We start from the raw sequence: 25,000 nt of genomic DNA, 5'->3' as shown, positions 1-25,000 counted from the left end.
GAGAGGTGGAGGTGTAGCTGCTCTATTTAAAGATGTCTATCAATGCAAGCAAGGTTCATTTGGTCAGTACTTGTCTTTTGAATATCTAGGGATTGTGCTGAAAGGTGCTTCACGCATTCTGTTTATTATTATTTACAGGCCTCCAAAATACTCTCCAGCCTTTGTTGAAGAGGTCACAGAAATGTTATCAATGATTTCTCAGAGTTTGACTGTTTTGCTATCGCAGGGGATTTTAATATTCACATAGATAATGCAGAAAACAAAACTACAAAATAAATGGTAACTGTTCTAAACACTTTTGACTTGACTCAGCATGTGCATGGACCCACACACAAAGGTGGACACACTCTAGACTTAATCATCAGTAGGGGTCTAAACATTTCATCCATTGTTATTAAGGACATAGCACTATATGATCACTTCTGTATTTTCTTTGATATTTTGATGTCTGCTACAACAATCTAGATCAGTCTCTGTCAGAAGGAGATGCATTAACGAGAACACAAGTGTACTATTTATGGAGGCTATATCTTTAACACCAAGCATTTCTGCAGACTCTGTTGATACTCTCCTTGATTCCTTCAACTCAAAAGTTAAGAATGTTATTGATGATATTGCTCCAATAATAGTCAGTAAGAAAAGAAACAGACAGAAATCAGTTTGGAGAAGATCAACAGCAGTTCAGACTATGAAAAGACAATGCAGAAAAGCAGAGCGGATGTGGCGGAAGACAAAACTTGAAATTCACTAGAACCAGAAGATCTGAGCATATCACACCAGTCCTCAGTTCCTTACATTGGCTTCCAGTTACATTTAGGATTGATTTTAAAGTACTTTTACTCGTATATAAGTCACTAAATGACCTAGGACCGAAATATATAGCAGATATGCTCACTGAATATAAACCTAACAGAGCACTCAGATCATTAGGATCGAGTCAGTTAGAAATACCAAGGGTTCACACAAAACAAGGGGAGTCCTCCTTTAGTTACTATGCCCCCCCCCCTCCAGAAGAGATCAGATGTGCTAAAACACTAGTCACATTTAAATCTAGACTCAAAACTCATCTGTTTAGCTGTGCATTTATTAAATGAGCACTGTGCAATGTCCGAACTGATTGCACTGTATTTTCCTTGTTTTATTGTTGTGATCATTTTTTATGAATATTTTACTTTAATTTACCATTGTGTATGAAATGTGCTATATAAATAAACTTGCCATGCCTTGTAAAATACTAGATACTCCATGTCATGAGCCCTTTACTGACAGTAAGGCTGGCATTGTCCAGTCGTGTGTTCCTGACCTGACACAGTCTGTCGGCTGGAGTCGGTGTCTCCATCACTGCTGCTGGAGCTGCTGGGTGAGCTGGGGTCTACTCCACCTAACAGAGGACGCAGATGACTGACAGACACCTGCTCGATGAAGGACGTCCCATACTTCCTGAAGTACCACCACTCGAAGATCTGCAGCACAGAGACACACGCTCTTCATCATCATCATCATCAAGGGTCTGAACAATAATAATACATTCTCAATAATTAATTCAATGTCTTTAATGATTCTAACTTCTAACTAATATAACCTACAGAGCGCCTTTTATTGACAGAATCTATTTGGTTATTAACACACAAGGAAAAGATTCAACTAGATGAAATAATACTATTTGTTATTGAATGCTACAGCATACTGTAGTAATAACTATAGTGAACTGATGGGTCAAAAAAATAAAAATAAAAAATAGATATCTCTATATATTATCGATTCACATTTTTACGAAACTATATCAATTCTTAAATCCCAAGAATGGATTAGTCGAGCCTGTTTTCAGTTAATGGACGGAACATTAAAGGGCACTTCCCATCCAATAAATCACAATAAGCATCATACTTTTAATATGAATCAAAGTCTCAGATTACAGATTCTGTCTGATGTATTGCAGTATTCAAACAATAAATGCAGTTTTGGAGCGGTTTAATGTGAAGTGACAGATCGCTGTAATGCCTCAGTGAACTGATCGTCTCCTCCACTTTAATACTAGTGATAGCACAAAATAAACATGACTAAACATCCAAAGGTAAGTTAAAAGAAAGAGTACAACTTTACAATCCATATCCTGTCCCATGTAATCCCTCGATCAGCGTTTCAGCCGTGCAAAGACCTCAATATAACACATTCACCGCAGAAACAAACATAAACTCATTAATCAGATAGAAACATCATCTGTAGAGAGGGGCATTTTGCTAAATATATGCACCACAGAACATATTCAATATAATATACTGGTCTTCAATGTTTAAAGCTTGTGAATGTGAATCAAATCAAGTCCGGAAATTAGTGTCAAAACGCAGCCCTATTAAATACATTAGTATACTTTAGTTTTTACCGCAGTAAACTGTATTGTATTGTAGTATAATATACCCTATAGTTGTAGAAAACCTAGTTCAGTATTGGGTAAAGTAATTTGTTTATATTATCATGGTTGTTTTATTACCACAGTAACTATGGGATTACCACAACACATTAATTCAAGAACTTCACTATAGTATTTACTATAAAGTACTGTAGTATTATTTCACGTGGGAGTGAATCAATCTCACCAGTATGAGTCCAGAGATGAGGGATGAGGTGCCCGTCAGCGCCACGTAAAACTTAGGGGTCAAAGTGTTGAGGAACATGCTCACTGCAGAGAAAACAGCGAAACAGGGGAGTTCAGACCGAAGACAGTGACATCACAGACCACAGACACCAGACAGACATCAGGACCAATGAGAAATGAGCTCTGACAGGAACACTGAATCAGCTTTCACATCACTCATCTAATGCTCACCACATCACTTCCTGTTTTACTAATGCCACTAAACAGCACTAGCCAGAAAACAACACGTATAGCAGGCCTGTTGGCCCGTGAGGATATCAGCTGATCTGTCGAGCGAAACACTTCCTGTCACAGCAGACCAGTGATCCTGAAATCTGTCCCAATCTAAAGAAGACATGAAGTCCGTGAGACCAGGGAACAGCACCTAACCATTAATCAGTTAATCAGATAAAATACATATGTATTGTGCATCCTGTCCAGTGCTGTCCTACAAACAATATGCAATCATTTGTGCTATACATTACATACTAAACATGAACTAAACTAACATTACATGAAACAAATGATGGCTTACCCGTTTAAAGTAGAAGTTAAAATCACTCATTTGAAAATAATAATAAAAAATTTTAAAAAAGTACTAAATATGAACTTGAATGAGGAGCACGCAGTCATCAATCCTGCATTTAATGTCTAGCAAAAGGGTTTTTTTCAAAACCTATATCAACGTTTAATCAAACGGATTGATTATTTTTCATTAATGTGTTAATAAACATCTGAAGAAGATCCCATCCTTCTGTCATCGTTTACTCTTTCTTCTGTTAAACTCAAAAGAAGACGGAAAACTGCAGTTTTTGTGTCCTAACAATGAACGCTGATGGACATCACTGTACAGACAAAAGCAGTCGAGTCATTCTTCAGAATATCTTCTCTGATGTTCCGCAGATGAAAGAGTCTCTTGGGTTTGGAAAGGCATGATGGGATGTGTTTCTCTCCGTCGAACACACGGCGGCCGTCTGACCGCAGCTGCACTCATTCATTCAGAGGAGAGCCACTCCAGCACAGACACACCATTCATGAAGACCACAGTCTGACCGCTCCAGACATCAGACACCCCTCACTTCAGGATGACATGCGGTCAGTAAGAATGATTTCTGAAGATCGAGTGACACTGAAGACTGGAGGAATGATGCTGAAAATACAGCGGAGCATCACAGAAATACATTACACTTTAACTTGAAAGCAGCTATTTGAAATTGTAATAATATCTCACAATTCTGACTGTATTTTTGATCAAATAAATGAAGCCCTGGTGAGCAGAAGGGACTTCTGACTAACTCTGGTTAAATAAAGTTCAAAGCCAATCAGTGTCCTGCAGCACAGAAGCAGTCATCAGTGTCACAGATGTATCTTTGTAGAAATAGACAACAATACATTAGGATATTAAGTAAAGATCATGTTCCATGAAGATCATTTATTTAATTTCCTACCGTAAATATATTAAAACTTAATTTTTGATTGGTAATATGCATTGCTAAGAACTTCATCTGAACAACTTTAAAGATGATTTTCTGAATATTTAGATTTTTTTGCTCCCTCAGATTCCAGATTTACAAATAGTTGTATCTCAGACAAATATTGTCCTCTGAACAAACCACACATCACTGGAGAGATGATTTATTCAGATTCAGATGATGTATACATCTCAGTTTGGAAATACTGACCCTTACGACTGGTTTGAGTTTGAGGGTCACATAAATCAAAAGTGCTCTTTTAAACAGACCCATGCTTTCATTGGATGATGTTTATGAGGCTAGTGCTCCGTTCATCACTAGTGCTGATTCTCAGATCAGGACCACAGTTCAGACAAGTCTGACCCTAATTTACTTCTCTCCTAATGAATCAATCCAATCAAAAAACAACTGAATCATATTAAAACAGAGCATCAGCCACACACACACACACACACATCTCTACAAGAGCGCTCGTGACGTGTTGCTACAGTGTGATGATAACAGCGTTCAGAAGAAGTGCAGTGAAGCAGGCCTCAAACTGGCCGAGCGAAGCTAACAGAGAGAGAAGAGCAGACGATCAGCTGTGTTTCTGTCAGAGCCTGGCCTTCACACACACACAGGATGAGGAGGATGGGTACTCACACGAGGACTCGCTGCCGAACATGTCTGATCCAGGCGCTGTGACAAGAGAGAGAGGGGAGGGGGGGGCTACACCGCAGGGGGCATCCACACACAATACAACCAACCGCTCCAGATGCTGATCCTCCTGCTGCATGAGAGCAGCTCTCCAGCGCCGAAACCCGACCTGGAGCGAGACACAGCCTCAGCAAACACTCAGAGACGTCATCAACCAACCAACCACCAGAGAGAGAGGAGGAACTGACCAATCACAGCTCTCTCTCTCTCTCTCTCTCTCTCTCACACACACACACAGACACACACACACACACACAGAGACACACACACACACACACACACACACACAGAGACACACACAGAGACACACACACACACACACACACACACACACACACACACACACACAGACACACACACACACAGAGACACACACACACACACACAAACACACACAAACACACACAAACAGAGACACACACACACACACACACACACACACACACACAGACACACACACACAGAGACACACACACACACACACACACACACACACATCTCTAGATGAGTGATGTAAAGCAGCAGAGCGTGCAGTTACACATCACTACACTAGTGTTTCCTGATCATTCATGCTTCTTTATTCACAACACAATCAACCTTTTATATTTAAACTACGTCAAATGCTACAAATGTTTTGTTTGATTCAGAAACTAACATTAAATCAAATTAATACAGAAATGCAAAAAAGTACTGTTCTTTGTTTGTCTGTGGCGAGTCCATTATAAAGACATTAAAACACAAGTCACATTCTAAGGCTACTCCTTTTAATAAATTTAATATCAAAATATACAACGAATTATTCATTTACAAATAATGTGTTGTATGGAGCTCCAGATTTTCTAAATAAGCTTGACTTGACAGAATAAAAGAAACAGTAAAAGAGGAGTGTTGATGTGATTGTACAAGCAGCATTTCTGTAAGAAACTCGATCAAAAACAGCATCGTGTCATGATCTCATGATGATAACTTCAGCATTAATATCATCACACATCAATCATCTGCTTCACATGTTCACTACATCACTGACATATCTAGATATATTTATATTTGTCCAGACAATGAAAGTCCACTAAAACATTCTTCAGAATCTCTTCTTTTACAAAATAGAGTAAATCATACGGGTTTGATTCATAAGTATGAGTATGATTGAACATGTTTAGATGAAGGATGATTTTAATATAGCAGAAATGAAAGCATCATGCACTGGCTTTAGTCTCACTTCTGCTCAGATAGGACTCATTTATTACACAATTACACAAACCGCTCACATCACTTCTCACGTATTCACTTTAAACTACAACAGCTGAATAGCAATCAATAATATTAATAATAATAATAAAACGAGGTCTTTACTGACACGTGTCGTCTTGTTATTCAGGAACTCGTTTGATCCAATTACTTCTAACTTATTAATCAACCGTTTATAAAAATACAGCACGCTTAATAACGCTCTAATAATCGCAGATATGAGTTTACAAGCACAGTTAGCATTGCTAACACACAACAACAGCTCAAGTTCACAAAGCGTGAGAGAGACAATATAATCACAGGATTATGAGCTGCATTGCGTGATTTATCTGTGTATTCTCGTGTCCATCATGTTTATGTTTTACCTGCAGTCTGATGATGATCGCTCGATCACAAAACAGCAGCAGAAGAAAGAAACACAGCAGACATGACACACGGTGAAGACACGCCCACTCAATATACACCCCGCCTTCATAAACACAGGCCCCGCCCACCGGCACTGAACCACCTTCATGTAGCAGCTTCTACACTATTTGGTAGTATTTTTTTTATATATTTTATTCAGTTACTGGGAAGTGCCGTGTTTTTAAACATATGGTTGAGGTTAGTCTGAGTCTATTATTTTGTCAAATTTGTAATTCATGAAAAAAGCACAGTAACTGCAGGAGGCGTTTTACATGGTTTTATATCCTGTCTTTATCTTAAAGTGGTATTTCTTTTCTTACCAAAAGAGAATCAAATGGCTTTTAAACACCGCGTTTGTCTGTTTGAATCAGTAAAACTGCAAACTCAAACCCTGTGGAAACAGCCTGAGGTCACTATTTTTATTCGATTTTATTTTCTATTAAACATTATTCGAATCCATTGTACTCGTCTGGAAAATGTAATGTAAAAAATAAGCTTAGGTATGACTAGTTACACACATTTCTGGTTTAGTGTCAATTTATTTTGATTAGTTTGATTATTAATTAAATAATAATAATAAAATAAATGATTATAAATGAAACATTCTGCACAAAGGTAAATAATATAACTTTCATTATTAAAATCAAGACAATCTAGGCTCAACAACAATCCAGAGATAGTTCATGAAGTTTAGACAGAAATTCCTTAAAATCGTCTACATTTATGCATGTAATGTTTGCATAAAGTAAATAAACCAAAACTATTACATTGATGAAAATTTTATAACACAGAATGAGTGCATCACTGTGAGCATAGGGTTTATCATTAAAGAGCACAGGATCTTTGTATCTTCCAGCCGGGGATTTGTGTATGGCGTCGCGAGTCGTGACGTCAGCGCGTCCTAACCTCTCGCGAGCGCAGGAAACTGGAGCAGCGACAAACTCTCGCTGGAAATTTTTTTAACTCTTTTTTTTTTTTCTTTCTTTCTTTTTTTTTTTTCTCCTGCATTAATTGTTGATTTTCGAACTCAGCCCGTCTGTCGGTAGACTTTTCTTGCGGACAGTGTTGTTTAAGGAACGCTTCGTGTTTTTAAAGTGGTCGATTCGTACTTTTATCCCGGTGTTTTTCCTCATGGATCGGATGGTGACGCGTCAGAATAATTCACTCTTGTAAACCCGTTTCGTTAATTTATATTTTTATAGTACAACACGTCATCAAACTTAGGCTTTAAATGTTTATTTTAAAGGCTAAATTTGATTGATTCCTGCGCTTGTATGAGGATAATTTTGACTCCTCTTACTTTAGCAGCTAATGCTAAGTAGCGCAGGCCGCTATTGGAGTTTATTTATTAATATTGATATGTGTGTATTGGTATTTCTATAATTATATGTATTTGTGAGTGTATGAATGAAAATGAGAATCCGGTGGAAGTCTTTGATTGATCAGTGATGTCTTCTCCATCACTTTAGACTCAGATCTCTAGTGATGAGTGATGTTTATCACTCATTATAAAGGCCTTGTCTGTTTTCTTTATTTTTTAGCTTATTCTAAGTCAGATATAATTTTTATTTACTCATGTCGTAAAGTTTAATGGCTTGACGAAAATTTTTTTGTCGTAGTTGATATTTTAAATGTGTTAGCTGTGATTGAACTGGACACAGTTGAGAAGAGGAGAAACAAACCCAGCTCAGAATCAAGGTAAATACACACCTGTACTGATGTTCAGTCCGTTACTGCTCTGATCTTCTGTCTGTTACTGATCTGATCTTCTGTCTGTTACTGATGTTCAGTCCGTTACTGGTCTGATCTTCTGTCTGTTACTGATCTGATCTTCTGTCTGTTACTGATGTTCAGTCCGTTACTGGTCTGATCTTCTGTCTGTTACTGATCTGATCTTCTGTCTGTTACTGATGTTCAGTCCGTTACTGGTCTGATCTTCTGTCTGTTACTGGTCTGATCTTCTGTCTGTTACTGGTCTGATCTTCTGTCTGTTACTGATCTGATCTTCTGTCTGTTACTGATGTTCAGTCCGTTACTGGTCTGATCTTCTGTCTGTTACTGGTCTGATCTTCTGTCTGTTACTGGTCTGATCTTCTGTCTGTTACTGATCTGATCTTCTGTCTGTTACTGATGTTCAGTCCGTTACTGGTCTGATCTTCTGTCTGTTACTGGTCTGATCTTCTGTCTGTTACTGGTCTGATCTTCTGTCTGTTACTGATCTGATCTTCTGTCTGTTACTGATGTTCAGTCCGTTACTGGTCTGATCTTCTGTCTGTTACTGGTCTGATCTTCTGTCTGTTACTGGTCTGATCTTCTGTCTGTTACTGATCTGATCTTCTGTCTGTTACTGATGTTCAGTCCGTTACTGGTCTGATCTTCTGTCCGTTACTGGTCTGATCTTCTGTCTGTTACTGATCTTCTGTCTGTTACTGATCTGATCTTCTGTCTGTTACTGGTCTGATCTTCTGTCTGTTACTGATGTTCAGTCCGTTACTGGTCTGATCTTCTGTCTGTTACTGGTCTGATCTTCTGTCTGTTACTGGTCTGATCTTCTGTCTGTTACTGATCTGATCTTCTGTCTGTTACTGATGTTCAGTCCGTTACTGGTCTGATCTTCTGTCTGTTACTGGTCTGATCTTCTGTCTGTTACTGGTCTGATCTTCTGTCTGTTACTGATCTGATCTTCTGTCTGTTACTGATGTTCAGTCCGTTACTGGTCTGATCTTCTGTCTGTTACTGATCTGATCTTCTGTCTGTTACTGATCTTCTGTCTGTTACTGATCTGATCTTCTGTCTGTTACTGGTCTTCTGTCCGTTACGTGTCTGATCTTCTGTCTGTTACTGGTCTGATCTTCTGTCTGTTACTGGTCTTCTGTCCGTTACGTGTCTGATCTTCTGTCCGTTACGTGTCTGATCTTCTGTCCGTTACGTGTCTGATCTTCTGTCCGTTACGTGTCTGATCTTCTGTCCGTTACGTGTCTGATCTTCTGTCCGTTACGTGTCTGATCTTCTGTCCGTTACTGGTCTGATCTTCCGTCCGTTACTGGTCTGATCTTCTGTCTGTTACGAGTCTGATCTTCTGTCTGTTACGAGTCTGATCTTCTGTCTGTTACGAGTCTGATCTTCTGTCTGTTACTGGTCTGATCTTCTGTGTGTTACGTGTCTGATCTTGTGTCCGTTACGTGTCTGATCTTCTGTCCGTTACGTGTCTGATCTTCTGTCTGTTACTGGTCTGATCTTCTGTCTGTTACTGGTCTGATCTTCTGTCTGTTACTGGTCTTCTGTCCGTTACGTGTCTGATCTTCTGTCCGTTACGTGTCTGATCTTCTGTCCGTTACGTGTCTGATCTTCTGTCCGTTACGTGTCTGATCTTCTGTCCGTTACGTGTCTGATCTTCTGTCCGTTACTGGTCTGATCTTCTGTCCGTTACTGGTCTGATCTTCTGTCCGTTACTGGTCTGATCTTCTGTCTGTTACGAGTCTGATCTTCTGTCTGTTTCGTGTCTGATCTTCTGTCTGTTACGAGTCTGATCTTCTGTCTGTTACGTGTCTGATCTTCTGTCTGTTACTGGTCTGATCTTCTGTCTGTTACGTGTCTGATCTTCTGTCTGTTACTGGTCTGATCTTCTGTGTGTTACGTGTCTGATCTTCTGTGTGTTACGTGTCTGATCTTCTGTGTGTTACGTGTCTGATCTTCTGTCCGTTACTGGTCTGATTTTCTGTCTGTTACTGGTCTTCTGTCCGTTATGTGTCTGATCTTCTGTCCGTTACTGGTCTGATCTTCTGTCTGTTACGTGTCTGATCTTCTGTCCGTTACGTGTCTGATCTTCTGTCCGTTACGTGTCTGATCTTCTGTCCGTTACGTGTCTGATCTTCTGTCCGTTACGTGTCTGATCTTCTGTCTGTTACTGGTCTTCTGTCCGTTACGTGTCTGATCTTCTGTCCGTTACGTGTCTGATCTTCTGTGTGTTACGTGTCTGATCTTCTGTCCGTTACTGGTCTGATTTTCTGTCTGTTACTGGTCTTCTGTCCGTTACGTGTCTGATCTTCTGTCTGTTACGTGTCTGATCTTCTGTCCGTTACTGGTCTGATCTTCTGTCTGTTACGTGTCTGATCTTCTGTCCGTTACGTGTCTGATCTTCTGTCCGTTACGTGTCTGATCTTCTGTCCGTTACGTGTCTGATCTTCTGTCTGTTACTGGTCTTCTGTCCGTTACGTGTCTGATCTTCTGTCTGTTACGTGTCTGATCTTCTGTCCGTTACGTGTCTGATCTTCTGTCCGTTACGTGCCTGATCTTCTGTCTGTTACTGGTCTTCTGTCTGTTACTGGTCTTCTGTCCGTTACGTGTCTGATCTTCTGTCCGTTACGTGTCTGATCTTCTGTGTGTTACGTGTCTGATCTTCTGTCCGTTACTGGTCTGATTTTCTGTCCGTTACTGGTCTTCTGTCCGTTATGTGTCTGATCTTCTGTCCGTTACGTGTCTGTTACTGGTCTGATCTTCTGTCCGTTACTGGTCTGATCTTCTGTCCGTTACGTGTCTGATCTTCTGTCCGTTACGTGTCTGATCTTCTGTCCGTTACTGGTCTGATCTTCTGTCTGTTACGAGTCTGATCTTCTGTCCGTTACTGGTCTGATCTTCTGTCCGTTACTGGTCTGATCTTCTGTCCGTTACTGGTCTGATCTTCTTTCCCGTTACTGGTCTGATCTTCTGTCCGTTACTGGTCTGATCTTCTGTCCGTTACTGGTCTGATCTTCTGTCTGTTACTGGTCTGATCTTCTGTCTGTTACTGGTCTGATCTTCTGTCTGTTACTGGTCTGATCTTCTGTCCGTTACTGGTCTGATCTTCTGTCTGTTACTGGTCTGATCTTCTGTCTGTTACGTGTCTGATCTTCTGTCTGTTACGTGTCTGATCTTCTGTCTGTTACGTGTCTGATCTTCTGTCTGTTACTGGTCTGATCTTCTGTCCGTTACTGGTCTGATCTTCTGTCCGTTACTGGTCTGATTTTCTGTCTGTTACTGGTCTTCTGTCCGTTATGTGTCTGATCTTCTGTCCGTTACTGGTCTGATTTTCTGTCTGTTACGTGTCTGATCTTCTGTCCATTACGTGTCTGATCTTCTGTCTGTTACTGGTCTGATCTTCTGTCTGTTACTGGTCTGATCTTATGTCTGTTACTGGTCTGATCTTATGTCTGTTACTGGTCTGATCTTCTGTCTGTTACTGGTCTGATCTTATGTCTGTTACTGGTCTGATCTTATGTCTGTTACTGGTCTGATCTTATGTCTGTTACTGGTCTGATCTTATGTCTGTTACTGGTCTGATCTTCTGTCTGTTACTGGTCTGATCTTCTGTCTGTTACTGGTCTGATCTTATGTCTGTTACTGGTCTGATCTTATGTCTGTTACTGATCTGATCTTATGTCTGTTACTGATCTGATCTATCTGTTACTGGTCTGATCTTCTGTCTGTTACTGGTCTGATCTTATGTCTGTTACTGATCTGATCTTCTGTCTGTTACTGGTCTGATCTTCTGTCTGTTACTGGTCTGATCTTCTGTCTGTTACTGGTCTGATCTTATGTCTGTTACTGGTCTGATCTTATGTCTGTTACTGGTCTGATCTTCCGTCTGTTACTGGTCTGATCTTCCCTCTGTTACTGGTCTGATCTTCTGATCTTCCCTCTGTTACTGGTCTGATCTTCTGTCTGTTACTGGTCTGATCTTATGTCTGTTACTGGTCTGATCTTCTGTCTGTTACTGGTCTGATCTTCTGTCTGTTACTGGTCTGATCTTCCGTCTGTTACTGGTCTGATCTTCCGTCTGTTACTGGTCTGATCTTCCGTCTGTTACTGGTCTGATCTTCCGTCTGTTACTGTTCTGATCTTCCGTCTGTTACTGGTCTGATCTTCTGTCCTCTTCTGTCCGTTACTGGTCTGATCTTCTGTCCGTTACTGGTCTGATCTTCTGTCCGTTACTGGTCTGATCTTCTGTCCGTTACTGGTCTGATCTTCTGTCCGTTACTGGTCTGATCTTCTGTCTGTTACTGGTCTGATCTTCTGTCCTCTTCTGTCCGTTACTGGTCTGATCTTCTGTCCGTTACTGGTCTGATCTTCTGTCCGTTACTGGTCTGATCTTCTGTCCGTTACTGGTCTGATCTTCTGTCTGTTACTGGTCTGATCTTCTGTCTTTTACTGGTCTGATCTTCTGTCCTCTTCTGTCCGTTACTGGTCTGATCTTCTGTCCGTTACTGGTCTGATCTTCTGTCCGTTACTGGTCTGATCTTCTGTCTGTTACTGGTCTGATCTTCTGTCTGTTACTGGTCTGATCTTCTGTCTGTTACTGGTCTGATCTTCTGTCCGTTACTGGTCTGATCTTCTGTCTGTTACTGGTCTGATCTTCTGTCTGTTACTGGTCTGATCTTTTGTCCGTTACTGGTCTGATCTTCTGTCCGTTACTGGTCTGATATTCTGTCTGTTACTGGTCTGATCTTCTGTCCGTTACTGGTCTGATATTCTGTCTGTTACTGTTACATTACATTACCAAAGAACATAATCACAATCTCAGTCTAGCGCAAGTTTATACACTTTAAAAACTCTCCTGTTATAATAATTGTAATGTACACTATATATGATGAATTTCTTATACTTATTATATGCACTTGGTTATTATAACATGCAATAAATATTATGTAAGAAATGAGCCCAAATAGAATGTATTATTATCAGCCTGATAATAGTTGTCTTGCTATTGTCATAGGGCATCAGCCACAGGTGATATCTCTGACTATCCTCAATGCATGATACTATTGTCTTTCAGTACAACCTTAGGCTGTTCCTTAAATGTCATTATTTTACTACTTTATTGAATGCCTGGCCAGATTAATTACATCAATTAGCCAAATTATTTCAGAGTTATCCAATTCATCCTAACAGCATAGGGTGGCCATATGTGCCATTTATACGGGACACGTCCTGGTCAGGATTTTTTATATTGCCTCAACCATCCAAAGTAGTTTTACCAATAACATGCAGGTATTGTATATAATCGACCAATCGTAGTGCATGAGAAGGTGATCTACAGAGAACGATCAAAATGATGCAAATTCACGATGCACTTGTTTGTTCGTTCATTCGACTTGAAGCTGCGCACTGATCAAAGCATAAGGAGCCGTCTGCTCTGCTCTCTGTCATACAGCAATCGATCTGTACAGTGCAAACAGCCAAAACCTGGGTATTAAGGATTAGAATCCCTGGCAAGGATGGGTCCTGTAAAATTTACCTGCATGTTCACCCTATAATAGCCACTACAGCAAACAAACCATACTAAAAACATAGTGGGTAGTAAAATAAAAGAATATTAATATTACACAGACAACACTTTCTTTCTCGCTCGCTCACTCTCTCTGTCTCTCTTTTTCCAGTAACTACTCCGTAATGATGCAACATCTGTTACTCGTTCTGAAATGACTCTGTTTATTTAGGAACAGTCTTTAGAGAGACTGTGTAACATGTAAAGACGCCTGGTCTGTGTCAGTGTGGTAACCCTGTGTGTGTGTGTGTGTGTGTAGATGATGTGCGAGGTGATGCCCACCATCAGCGAGGCGGAGGTCAGCAGTAACGGAGGCGCTCTGGGCCCCGGCTCTCCCGTGCAGACGGACTCTGAGGGCCACTTTGAGTCTCTGATGGTGTCTATGCTGGAGGAGAGAGACCGACTGCTGGACACGCTCCGGGAGACGCAGGAGAACCTGTGTGTGACGCAGAGCAAACTGCACGAGATCAGCCACGAGAGAGACTCGCTGCAGAGACAGCTCAACAGTGCCCTGCCGCAGGTAACCGCTGGAGGTCACTGACAAGCTGCCAAAAACCACATTCATCATCGCAGAACCATTTAATAGCGCAATTATGAAATTGATGAAATCGGTCTGAGATTATGAAAGCAGTTTGTGTAGCTTCTCAATGAAGTACTGCTCTGTGTAGTAAATGCTGCTCCATCTGAAACCATCGAGGCGTCAAGCATCTTTCCAAACATGAGAAGCATTTATGAACCTCTTGTCCCACAAAATACATTTAATAACATGTTTTTATTCCAAACTCCCTTATGAATATAAATGATTGTAATGAAAATTATAATGATACGAACTCCGATAAACCATATATTGTTATAGCGTTGTGTTTATTAGACGCGCTGAATCAATGAAAGCAGTTCAGTCTGTTTCTTGGAACGATGTGCGTTTCCTTTCTTCTGTGGGAGTATTTGGAGAGATTTACTACTGAACCCTGCTCCACTGAAAGATATGCAGCTTTTGCCTAATCACAATTAAATAAATTAAAAGATTGCTGATTTTAAGTTTGAAAATGATGAAAATTCATGCTTAAGAGAGCAAATATTAGTTTTATTTTTAATATAAAATAATTGTATTTTTTTATACTCCCTTTGTATTTTAAAATAAAATATAACACACTTTATTATTTTGCTTATTTTATTTTTATTTTTTTAAATAAAGTGCAATAATATTATTATTACTATTATTATTATTTTTTGTGTAGTTATATTTAATGGGTCACACTATGTGCAGTGTGAGGACCAAACCAAATCTCTGTGTGCTCTCATGAGAACCAGGCTGAAAAACTTGAATATAGACCTAAAGCAATTTAAACAGCCTTTTGTTCCTTTAATTACCTAGTTTTCTCACAGTGTGAGTGCTGTTTGTGTCACAGAACCCTGTTTTCTTGTGTTTCCCACACTGAAGGAATTTGCAGCTCTTACGAAGGAGGTGAATCTGTGTCGAGAGCAGCTGCTGGAGCGAGAGGAGGAGATCTCCGAGCTCAAAGCAGAGAGAAACAACACACGCGTGAGTCCATGCACACATTTGTTTGCTTTTACTTATTTTATATATTTTTATACGATCTATACAATCAAACTTGATTTTTTTTGTGTGCAGATCAACTTCATTGCGTATAGTTTTATGAATCACCACTTCCACAGTTAAGTCAGTGCAGCTCAGTGAATTAGCATCAGTAAACTTCTATAGCAGTGAATGGGAGACTGCCACAAATATATATTTTTGCATTCCCAGCCTTTAAAGTTGTCCAAGTGAATTCTTAGCAATGTATATTACTATTAAAAAATTAAGTTTTGATATATTTACGGTAGGAGATTAACTAAATATCTCCATGGAAACATGATCTTTACTTAATATCCTAATGATTTTTGTCATAAAAGAGAATTGTATAATTGTGACCCATGCAATGTATTGTTGTCTATTGCTACTGCTTCTGTGCTGCAGGGACACAGATAATACAGTGTATATTGTTATAAATGTACATACATGTTTTAAAAGGAAAATATAAAAAATCTTTGGAGGATTTCTGATGCCGATGACCATTGACCGACATCCTGACGGTCTTGTGTAAAGGGTCCGTGGTTCTTTATGTCAAGGCTGATGTGATGAAGGGGTTGGCCAGTGTGATGTGTGTTGTGTGTTGTGTTGGCTCCTGTCTCAGTTGTTGCTGGAGCATCTGGAGTGTCTGGTGTCTCGTCACGAGCGCTCTCTGAGGATGACCGTAGTCAAGCGTCAGGCTCAGTCTCCCGCCGGCGTCTCCAGTGAGGTGGAGGTGCTCAAGGCACTCAAATCTCTCTTCGAGCACCACAAAGCCCTGGATGAGAAGGTAGTGTCCTCAGGAAGCTTGTGTGTGTGTGTGTGTGTGAGGTGTGCTTCATGTGTGCTGTGTGTGTTGTGATCAGGTGAGAGAGCGTCTGCGTGTGGCTCTGGAGAGATGCAGTATGCTGGAGGAGCAGCTCACCGCCGCTCATAAAGAGGTGAGCTCCTCACAGAACACAGCCTCAGAGCAATCAGAGCCGCAACAGAACCTTCTTTTGAGAATCAACTGATCTAATCATCATCACACCCATTAATCAACGATCATTTCACATTAATCAGTAGGCTTTGTTGTGTTATTCAGCTTTTATAAATTGGTGAAAATATTGGGTTACTCATTCAAACTAATATTATATTCTAATATAAGGCAATCATGTCAGCTTTTGAAAATTTCAAACAATTATATTAATATTTTACAATTACAATTGTTATACAGTTATTTTTTAAATATAAATATATTTGGCACAAAATGAGATGACACCGAGAGACGTTCTCGATCACCATTTAACTAACTCAATGAAGAAAGCACTCATTCTGTCATAACGTCTAGTAAGTCATATAGATGTGAAACAAAATAAAAGTGATAAGACATTTATTTTTGTATAAATGATTTAATTCAAAACATTAGCTCTCTTCAAACACCTTATATGAAAATCAAAACTGTGCTGAGCTAGATTAAGCTTTAATCTGTGCAAACCTTCAATGGTAATAAGTTAGTTTTATTTATTTTTGCATTCACTAATAAAACGATTGTATTATTAGCTAGCTCCACACTGGATAGATTTATAACAGAAAATCAAGTAGTATTTCTGAAAGCATCCCGAACACATTTTATTTTTATTAATACTGTATTAAAGCTGCTTGCTTTAACTAAATCTCTTGAATAAAGCGCTATTTAAATACACATGACGTGACTTGAGTTCTCATGCAAACATATCCACATCGGTATTATCAGATGCTTTCTTAACTGCTGTTTTCTCATCGCTATCATTCTAATCGTTTCAGCTCTAAGAACAATGTCACTGTGGGTTAACTCTTGTTTCTGGGCTGTTTAGCTGGTGTTTCTCAAGGAGCAAAACAATCAGAAGAAGGTGATGATTGATGGATCAGCAGAAGTGAATCACAGCTCTGATGCAGCACTAAACACTAATGGCAAGGTAAACCCCACACCACAAGAGTAATCGATATGATGAGCTGATTAACTGGCTTCTGTTCACATATAAACATGATCATACATGGAGCTGTTTAACTATTTCAGGGCTCCAGACAAAGAGCCATTGGCTTCTATAAGAAAAAACCTTAGTCGTCAAATTATTTTTTTAAGTGCCACAGAATAAACACATTTATTTTCATTTTAAAATGTTAACCATACTCTCATGTGTTTGTCTCCTCTTTTCTTGACTTTATCTGCATTTTAATCCATCTTGTAGATGACCTGGGAGCTAAGGTTCACTTAAAGTAGAAACTAAATGTATTTTCCAACTCAAAATAGACAGTCACAAACAATTGTTCATTACACAGAATCCGGACCAATATCATGATCATAAGCATCACTTGGCCATTGAGTGTACACTTTTAAAAGTTAGCCCAACTTAAAATAATAAGAACACAACACATTTTCAAATTTGAGATATATGCCAGTGTAACTCAGAATTATCAAGTTCACTTTTTTTTTTCATTATGCATGGTTTATTAATTTAATTTAAAGGCAATGGGTTTCCAACTTTTTTTTTTTAAGTTAACTGTTAAAAACAAAGTTAAACTTTGTTTTTGTGAAAACTTGTATCTGAACTGTAAATCATGCTTTTTACAGTTTAGTATGTTACTGTAGACATTGCTCTACTGCACTCATGCTATTAGTTTTATCTGTGCAGGTCTTAAAAAGTCTTAAATTTAAGCCTGAAAATCCTGCAGAAACCCTGAATTCAATGAAAGTGTTTCTGATGAACATCCTGGTAGTTTCTTGAGGTCTTCATATTCCACAGTAAAGTGTGGTGTGTTTCCAGCAGCGCTTGTCAGACGTGTCTCTGGGTGCAGAGGAGGATTGTGGGAAGGACGTGGATCTGCAGGAGGCTCTGGACAGACAGAGTAAGGAGCTCCTGCACATGAAGGAGCGTGTGGCGTCTCTGTGCAGCCGCGTCTCTGAGCTGGAGGAGGATCTGGACACGGCCCGGAAAGACCTCATCAAGTCTGAGGACATCAACAGCCGTCTGCAGAGAGACTTACGAGAGGTACGACAGAGCCTTCGTCTGCACAGGAGCGCACTGAAGCAGTCTCTGACCATCTGTCTGTGGTCTCTCTTTCTCTGACCGTCTGTCTGTGGTCTCTCTCGGTCTCTGGCCATCTGTCTGTGGTCTCTCTCTCAGTCTCTGACCGTCTGTCTGTGGTCTCTCTCGGTCTCTGACCGTCTGTCTGTGGTCTCTCTCTCGGTCTCTGGCCGTCTGTCTGTGGTCTCTCTCGGTCTCTGACCGTCTGTCTGTGGTCTCTCTCTCAGTCTCTGACCGTCTGTCTGTGGTCTCTCTCGGTCTCTGACCGTCTGTCTGTGGTCTCTCTCTCAGTCTCTGACCGTCTGTCTGTGGTCTCTCTTTCTCTGACCGTCTGTCTGTGGTCTCTCTCGGCCTCTGACCGTCTGTCTGTGGTCTCTCTTTCTCTGACCGTCTGTCTGTGGTCTCTCTGTCTCTGACCGTCTGTCTGTGGTCTCTCTCTGCCTCTGACCGTCTGTCTGTGGTCTCTCTTTCTCTGACCGTCTGTCTGTGGTCTCTCTCGGCCTCTGACCGTCTGTCTGTGGTCTCTCTTTCTCTGACCGTCTGTCTGTGGTCTCTCTCTCAGTCTCTGACCGTCTGTCTGTGGTCTCTCTCGGTCTCTGACCGTCTGTCTGTGGTCTCTCTCTCGGTCTCTGACCGTCTGTCTGTGGTCTCTCTCGGTCTCTGACCGTCTGTCTGTGGTCTCTCTCTCAGTCTCTGACCGTCTGTCTGTGGTCTCTCTCGGTCTCTGACCATCTGTCTGTGGTCTCTCTCGGCCTCTGACCGTCTGTCTGTGGTCTCTCTCGGTCTCTGACCGTCTGTCTGTGGTCTCTCTCGGTCTCTGGCCGTCTGTCTGTGGTCTCTCTCGGTCTCTGGCCGTCTGTCTGTGGTCTCTCTTTCTCTGACCGTCTGTCTGTGGTCTCTCGGTCTCTGGCCGTCTGTCTGTGGTCTCTCGGTCTCTGACCGTCTGTCTGTGGTCTCTCTCAGTCTCTGGCCGTCTGTCTGTGGTCTCTCTCGGTCTCTGACCGTCTGTCTGTGGTCTCTCTTTCTCTGACCGTCTGTCTGTGGTCTCTCTCGGTCTCTGACCGTCTGTCTGTGGTCTCTCTCGGTCTCTGACCGTCTGTCTGTGGTCTCTCTCTCGGTCTCTGACCGTCTGTCTGTGGTCTCTCTTTCTTTGACCGTCTGTCTGTGGTCTCTCTCAGTCTCTGGCCGTCTGTCTGTGGTCTCTCTCGGTCTCTGACCGTCTGTCTGTGGTCTCTCTCGGTCTCTGACCGTCTGTCTGTGGTCTCTCTTTCTCTGACCGTCTGTCTGTGGTCTCTCTCGGTCTCTGACCGTCTGTCTGTGGTCTCTCGGTCTCTGGCCGTCTGTCTGTGGTCTCTCTCGGTCTCTGGCCGTCTGTCTGTGGTCTCTCTTTCTCTGACCGTCTGTCTGTGGTCTCTCTCGGCCTCTGACCGTCTGTCTGTGGTCTCTCTCTCAGTCTCTGACCGTCTGTCTGTGGTCTCTCTCTCAGTCTCTGACCGTCTGTCTGTGGTCTCTCTCTCAGTCTCTGACCGTCTGTCTGTGGTCTCTCTCGGTCTCTGACCGTCTGTCTGTGGTCTCTCTCGGTCTCTGGCCGTCTGTCTGTGGTCTCTCTCGGTCTCTGGCCGTCTGTCTGTGGTCTCTCTCGGTCTCTGGCCGTCTGTCTGTGGTCTCTCTTTCTCTGACCGTCTGTCTGTGGTCTCTCGGTCTCTGGCCGTCTGTCTGTGGTCTCTCGGTCTCTGACCGTCTGTCTGTGGTCTCTCTCAGTCTCTGGCCGTCTGTCTGTGGTCTCTCTCGGTCTCTGACCGTCTGTCTGTGGTCTCTCTTTCTCTGACCGTCTGTCTGTGGTCTCTCTTTCTCTGACCGTCTGTCTGTGGTCTCTCTCGGTCTCTGACCGTCTGTCTGTGGTCTCTCTCGGTCTCTGACCGTCTGTCTGTGGTCTCTCTCTCGGTCTCTGACCGTCTGTCTGTGGTCTCTGTTTCTTTGACCGTCTGTCTGTGGTCTCTCTCAGTCTCTGGCCGTCTGTCTGTGGTCTCTCTCGGTCTCTGACCGTCTGTCTGTGGTCTCTCTCGGTCTCTGACCGTCTGTCTGTGGTCTCTCTCTCGGTCTCTGACCGTCTGTCTGTGGTCTCTCTTTCTTTGACCGTCTGTCTGTGGTCTCTCTCAGTCTCTGGCCGTCTGTCTGTGGTCTCTCTCGGTCTCTGACCGTCTGTCTGTGGTCTCTCTCGGTCTCTGACCGTCTGTCTGTGGTCTCTTTCTCTGACCGTCTGTCTGTGGTCTCTCTCGGTCTCTGACCGTCTGTCTGTGGTCTCTCTCGGTCTCTGGCCGTCTGTCTGTGGTCTCTCTCAGTCTCTGGCCGTCTGTCTGTGGTCTCTCTCTCGGTCTCTGACCGTCTGTCTGTGGTCTCTCTTTCTTTGACCGTCTGTCTGTGGTCTCTCTCAGTCTCTGGCCGTCTGTCTGTGGTCTCTCTCGGTCTCTGACCGTCTGTCTGTGGTCTCTCTCGGTCTCTGACCGTCTGTCTGTGGTCTCTCTTTCTCTGACCGTCTGTCTGTGGTCTCTCTCGGTCTCTGACCGTCTGTCTGTGGTCTCTCGGTCTCTGGCCGTCTGTCTGTGGTCTCTCTCGGTCTCTGGCCGTCTGTCTGTGGTCTCTCTCGGTCTCTGACCATCTGTCTGTGGTCTCTCTCGGTCTCTGGCCGTCTGTCTGTGGTCTCTCTCAGTCTCTGGCCGTCTGTCTGTGGTCTCTCTCGGTCTCTGGCCGTCTGTCTGTGGTCTCTCGGTCTCTGGCCATCTGTCTGTGGTCTCTCGGTCTCTGACCGTCTGTCTGTGGTCTCGGTCTCTGACCGTCTGTCTGTGGTCTCTCTCGGTCTCTGGCCGTCTGTCTGTGGTCTCTCGGTCTCTGGCCGTCTGTCTGTGGTCTCTCGGTCTCTGACCGTCTGTCTGTGGTCTCTCGGTCTCTGACCGTCTGTCTGTGGTCTCTCTCGGTCTCTGACCGTCTGTCTGTGGTCTCTCTCTCAGTCTCTGACCGTCTGTCTGTGGTCTCTCTCGGTCTCTGACCGTCTGTCTGTGGTCTCTCTCGGTCTCTGACCGTCTGTCTGTGGTCTCTCTCTCAGTCTCTGACCGTCTGTCTGTGGTCTCTCTCGGTCTCTGACCGTCTGTCTGTGGTCTCTCTCGGCCTCTGACCGTCTGTCTGTGGTCTCTCTCGGTCTCTGACCGTCTGTCTGTGGTCTCTCTCGGTCTCTGGCCATCTGTCTGTGGTCTCTCTCGGTCTCTGGCCGTCTGTCTGTGGTCTCTCTTTCTCTGACCGTCTGTCTGTGGTCTCTCGGTCTCTGGCCGTCTGTCTGTGGTCTCTCGGTCTCTGACCGTCTGTCTGTGGTCTCTCTCGGTCTCTGACCGTCTGTCTGTGGTCTCTCTCAGTCTCTGGCCGTCTGTCTGTGGTCTCTCTCGGTCTCTGACCGTCTGTCTGTGGTCTCTCTTTCTCTGACCGTCTGTCTGTGGTCTCTCTCGGTCTCTGACCGTCTGTCTGTGGTCTGTCTCGGTCTCTGACCGTCTGTCTGTGGTCTCTCTCTCGGTCTCTGACCGTCTGTCTGTGGTCTCTCTTTCTTTGACCGTCTGTCTGTGGTCTCTCTCAGTCTCTGGCCGTCTGTCTGTGGTCTCTCTCGGTCTCTGACCGTCTGTCTGTGGTCTCTCTCGGTCTCTGACCGTCTGTCTGTGGTCTCTCTTTCTCTGACCGTCTGTCTGTGGTCTCTCTCGGTCTCTGACCGTCTGTCTGTGGTCTCTCTCGGTCTCTGGCCGTCTGTCTGTGGTCTCTCTTTCTCTGACCGTCTGTCTGTGGTCTCTCTCTCAGTCTCTGACCGTCTGTCTGTGGTCTCTCTCTCAGTCTCTGACCGTCTGTCTGTGGTCTCTCTCGGTCTCTGACCGTCTGTCTGTGGTCTCTCTCTCAGTCTCTGACCGTCTGTCTGTGGTCTCTCTCGGTCTCTGACCGTCTGTCTGTGGTCTCTCTCGGTCTCTGACCGTCTGTCTGTGGTCTCTCTCTCAGTCTCTGACCGTCTGTCTGTGGTCTCTCTCGGTCTCTGACCGTCTGTCTGTGGTCTCTCTCGGCCTCTGACCGTCTGTCTGTGGTCTCTCTCGGTCTCTGACCGTCTGTCTGTGGTCTCTCTCGGTCTCTGGCCGTCTGTCTGTGGTCTCTCTCGGTCTCTGGCCGTCTGTCTGTGGTCTCTCTTTCTCTGACCGTCTGTCTGTGGTCTCTCGGTCTCTGGCCGTCTGTCTGTGGTCTCTCGGTCTCTGACCGTCTGTCTGTGGTCTCTCTCAGTCTCTGGCCGTCTGTCTGTGGTCTCTCTCGGTCTCTGACCGTCTGTCTGTGGTCTCTCTTTCTCTGACCGTCTGTCTGTGGTCTCTCTTTCTCTGACCGTCTGTCTGTGGTCTCTCTCGGTCTCTGACCGTCTGTCTGTGGTCTCTCTCGGTCTCTGACCGTCTGTCTGTGGTCTCTCTCTCGGTCTCTGGCCGTCTGTCTGTGGTCTCTCGGTCTCTGGCCGTCTGTCTGTGGTCTCTCGGTCTCTGACCGTCTGTCTGTGGTCTCTCTCTCGGTCTCTGACCGTCTGTCTGTGGTCTCTCTCGGTCTCTGACCGTCTGTCTGTGGTCTCTCTCTGGCCGTCTGTCTGTGGACTCTCTCTGTCTCTGACCGTCTGTCTGTGGTCTCTCTCAGTCTTTGGCTGTCTGTCTGTGGTCTCTCTCTCGGTCTCTGACCGTCTGTCTGTGGTCTCTCTCTCGGTCTCTAACCGTCTGTCTGTGGTCTCTCTCTCGGTCTCTGGCCGTCTGTCTGTGGTCTCTCTCGGTCTCTGGTCGTCTGTCTGTGGTCTCTCTCTCGGTCTCTGACCGTCTGTCTGTGGTCTCTCTCTCGGTCTCTGACCGTCTGTCTGTGGTCTCTCTCGGTCTCTGACCGTCTGTCTGTGGTCTCTCTCTGGCCGTCTGTCTGTGGACTCTCTCTGTCTCTGACCGTCTGTCTGTGGTCTCTCTCAGTCTTTGGCTGTCTGTCTGTGGTCTCTCTCTCGGTCTCTGACCGTCTGTCTGTGGTCTCTCTCTCGGTCTCTAACCGTCTGTCTGTGGTCTCTCTCTCGGTCTCTGGCCGTCTGTCTGTGGTCTCTCTCGGTCTCTGGTCGTCTGTCTGTGGTCTCTCTCTCAGTCTCTGGCCGTCTGTCTGTGGTCTCTCTCGGTCTCTGGTCGTCTGTCTGTGGTCTCTCTCTCAGTCTCTGACCGTCTGTCTGTGGTCTCTCTCTCAGTCTCTGACCGTCTGTCTGTGGTCTCTCTCTCGGTCTCTGGCCGTCTGTCTGTGGTCTCTCGGTCTCTGGCCGTCTGTCTGTGGTCTCTCGGTCTCTGGCCGTCTGTCTGTGGTCTCTCTCGGTCTCTGGCCGTCTGTCTGTGGTCTCTCTCGGTCTCTGGTCGTCTGTCTGTGGTCTCTCTCTCTGTCTCTGACCGTCTGTCTGTGGTCTCTCTCTCGGTCTCTGGCCGTCTGTCTGTGGTCTCTCGGTCTCTGGCCGTCTGTCTGTGGTCTCTCTCTCAGTCTCTGACCGTCTGTCTGTGGTCTCTCGGTCTCTGGTCGTCTGTCTGTGGTCTCTCTCTCAGTCTCTGACCGTCTGTCTGTGGTCTCTCGGTCTCTGGTCGTCTGTCTGTGGTCTCTCTCTCAGTCTCTGACCGTCTGTCTGTGGTCTCTCTCTCGGTCTCTGGCCGTCTGTCTGTGGTCTCTCGGTCTCTGACCGTCTGTCTGTGGTCTCTCGGTCTCTGGCCGTCTGTCTGTGGTCTCTCGGTCTCTGGCCGTCTGTCTGTGGTCTCTCTCGGTCTCTGGTCGTCTGTCTGTGGTCTCTCTCTCAGTCTCTGACCGTCTGTCTGTGGTCTCTCTCGGTCTCTGGTCGTCTGTCTGTGGTCTCTCTCGGTCTCTGGTCGTCTGTCTGTGGTCTCTCTCGGTCTCTGGCCGTCTGTCTGTGGTCTCTCAGTCTCTGGCCGTCTGTCTGTGGTCTCTCTCGGTCTCTGGTCGTCTGTCTGTGGTCTCTCTCTCAGTCTCTGGCCGTCTGTCTGTGGTCTCTCTCGGTCTCTGGTCGTCTGTCTGTGGTCTCTCTCTCGGTCTCTGGCCGTCTGTCTGTGGTCTCTCGGTCTCTGGCCGTCTGTCTGTGGTCTCTCGGTCTCTGACCGTCTGTCTGTGGTCTCTCTCAGTCTCTGACCGTCTGTCTGTGGTCTCTCTCTCGGTCTCTGACCGTCTGTCTGTGGTCTCTCTCAGTCTCTGACCGTCTGTCTGTGGTCTCTCTCGGTCTCTGACCGTCTGTCTGTGGTCTCTCTCTCGGTCTCTGACCGTCTGTCTGTGGTCTCTCGGTCTCTGACCGTCTGTCTGTGGTCTCTCGTTCTCTGACCGTCTGTCTGTGGTTTCTCTCAGTCTCTGGCTCAGAAGGATGACATGGAGGAGAGGATCACCACGCTGGAGAAGCGCTACCTCGCGGCTCAGAGAGAAGCCACGTCTGTCCACGACCTCAACGACAAACTGGAGAACCAGATCGCCAACAAGGACTCGCTGGTCTGCCAGGTCTCCATCTCTTACTCTTAGAAACAGACCGCTTGTGAGCCGTGCTGCTACATGAGTGTCTAG

General features: G+C 44.3%; 2 protein-coding genes across 9 annotated transcripts in view; one reads left to right on the top strand and one right to left on the bottom strand.

Moving 5' to 3' along the window:
* Positions 1-6,506, bottom strand: part of LOC132101179 (suppressor of tumorigenicity 7 protein homolog) — a 20,558-nt gene extending 14,052 nt beyond the window's left edge. For 3 of the 4 annotated variants that reach the window (XM_059505895.1, XM_059505897.1, XM_059505898.1), the window contains exons 1-4: positions 6,417-6,506; positions 4,750-4,912; positions 2,598-2,680; positions 1,304-1,463 (exon numbers count right to left, since the gene is read on the bottom strand). In XM_059505895.1, the coding sequence (XP_059361878.1) occupies positions 1,304-1,463; positions 2,598-2,680; positions 4,750-4,882 (376 nt within the window). In that variant the 5' untranslated portion in view covers positions 4,883-4,912; positions 6,417-6,506. Of the gene's footprint in view, positions 1-1,303; positions 1,464-2,597; positions 2,681-4,749; positions 5,015-6,416 lie in introns of all 4 variants that reach the window. The other variant, XM_059505896.1, reaches the window with a different exon arrangement.
* Positions 6,507-7,346: 840 nt separating this feature from the next.
* The window catches only part of LOC132101178 (liprin-alpha-1-like), an 80,122-nt gene continuing 62,468 nt past the window's right edge, over positions 7,347-25,000 (top strand). For 2 of the 5 annotated variants that reach the window (XM_059505892.1, XM_059505891.1), the window contains exons 1-8: positions 7,347-8,154; positions 14,019-14,279; positions 15,201-15,302; positions 15,955-16,119; positions 16,196-16,270; positions 17,165-17,266; positions 18,119-18,340; positions 24,791-24,937. In XM_059505892.1, the coding sequence (XP_059361875.1) occupies positions 14,019-14,279; positions 15,201-15,302; positions 15,955-16,119; positions 16,196-16,270; positions 17,165-17,266; positions 18,119-18,340; positions 24,791-24,937 (1,074 nt within the window). In that variant the 5' untranslated portion in view covers positions 7,347-8,154. Of the gene's footprint in view, positions 8,155-14,018; positions 14,280-15,200; positions 15,303-15,954; positions 16,120-16,195; positions 16,271-17,164; positions 17,267-18,115; positions 18,341-24,790; positions 24,938-25,000 lie in introns of all 5 variants that reach the window. The other 3 variants (XM_059505894.1, XM_059505890.1, XM_059505893.1) reach the window with 2 other exon arrangements.

Source organism: Carassius carassius, chromosome 23 (genome assembly GCF_963082965.1).
Source record: "Carassius carassius chromosome 23, fCarCar2.1, whole genome shotgun sequence".
Classification (NCBI taxonomy): domain Eukaryota; kingdom Metazoa; phylum Chordata; class Actinopteri; order Cypriniformes; family Cyprinidae; genus Carassius; species Carassius carassius.
Note: the sequence above shows the minus strand (reverse complement) of the source record. Positions and strands in the feature narration are given on the sequence as shown.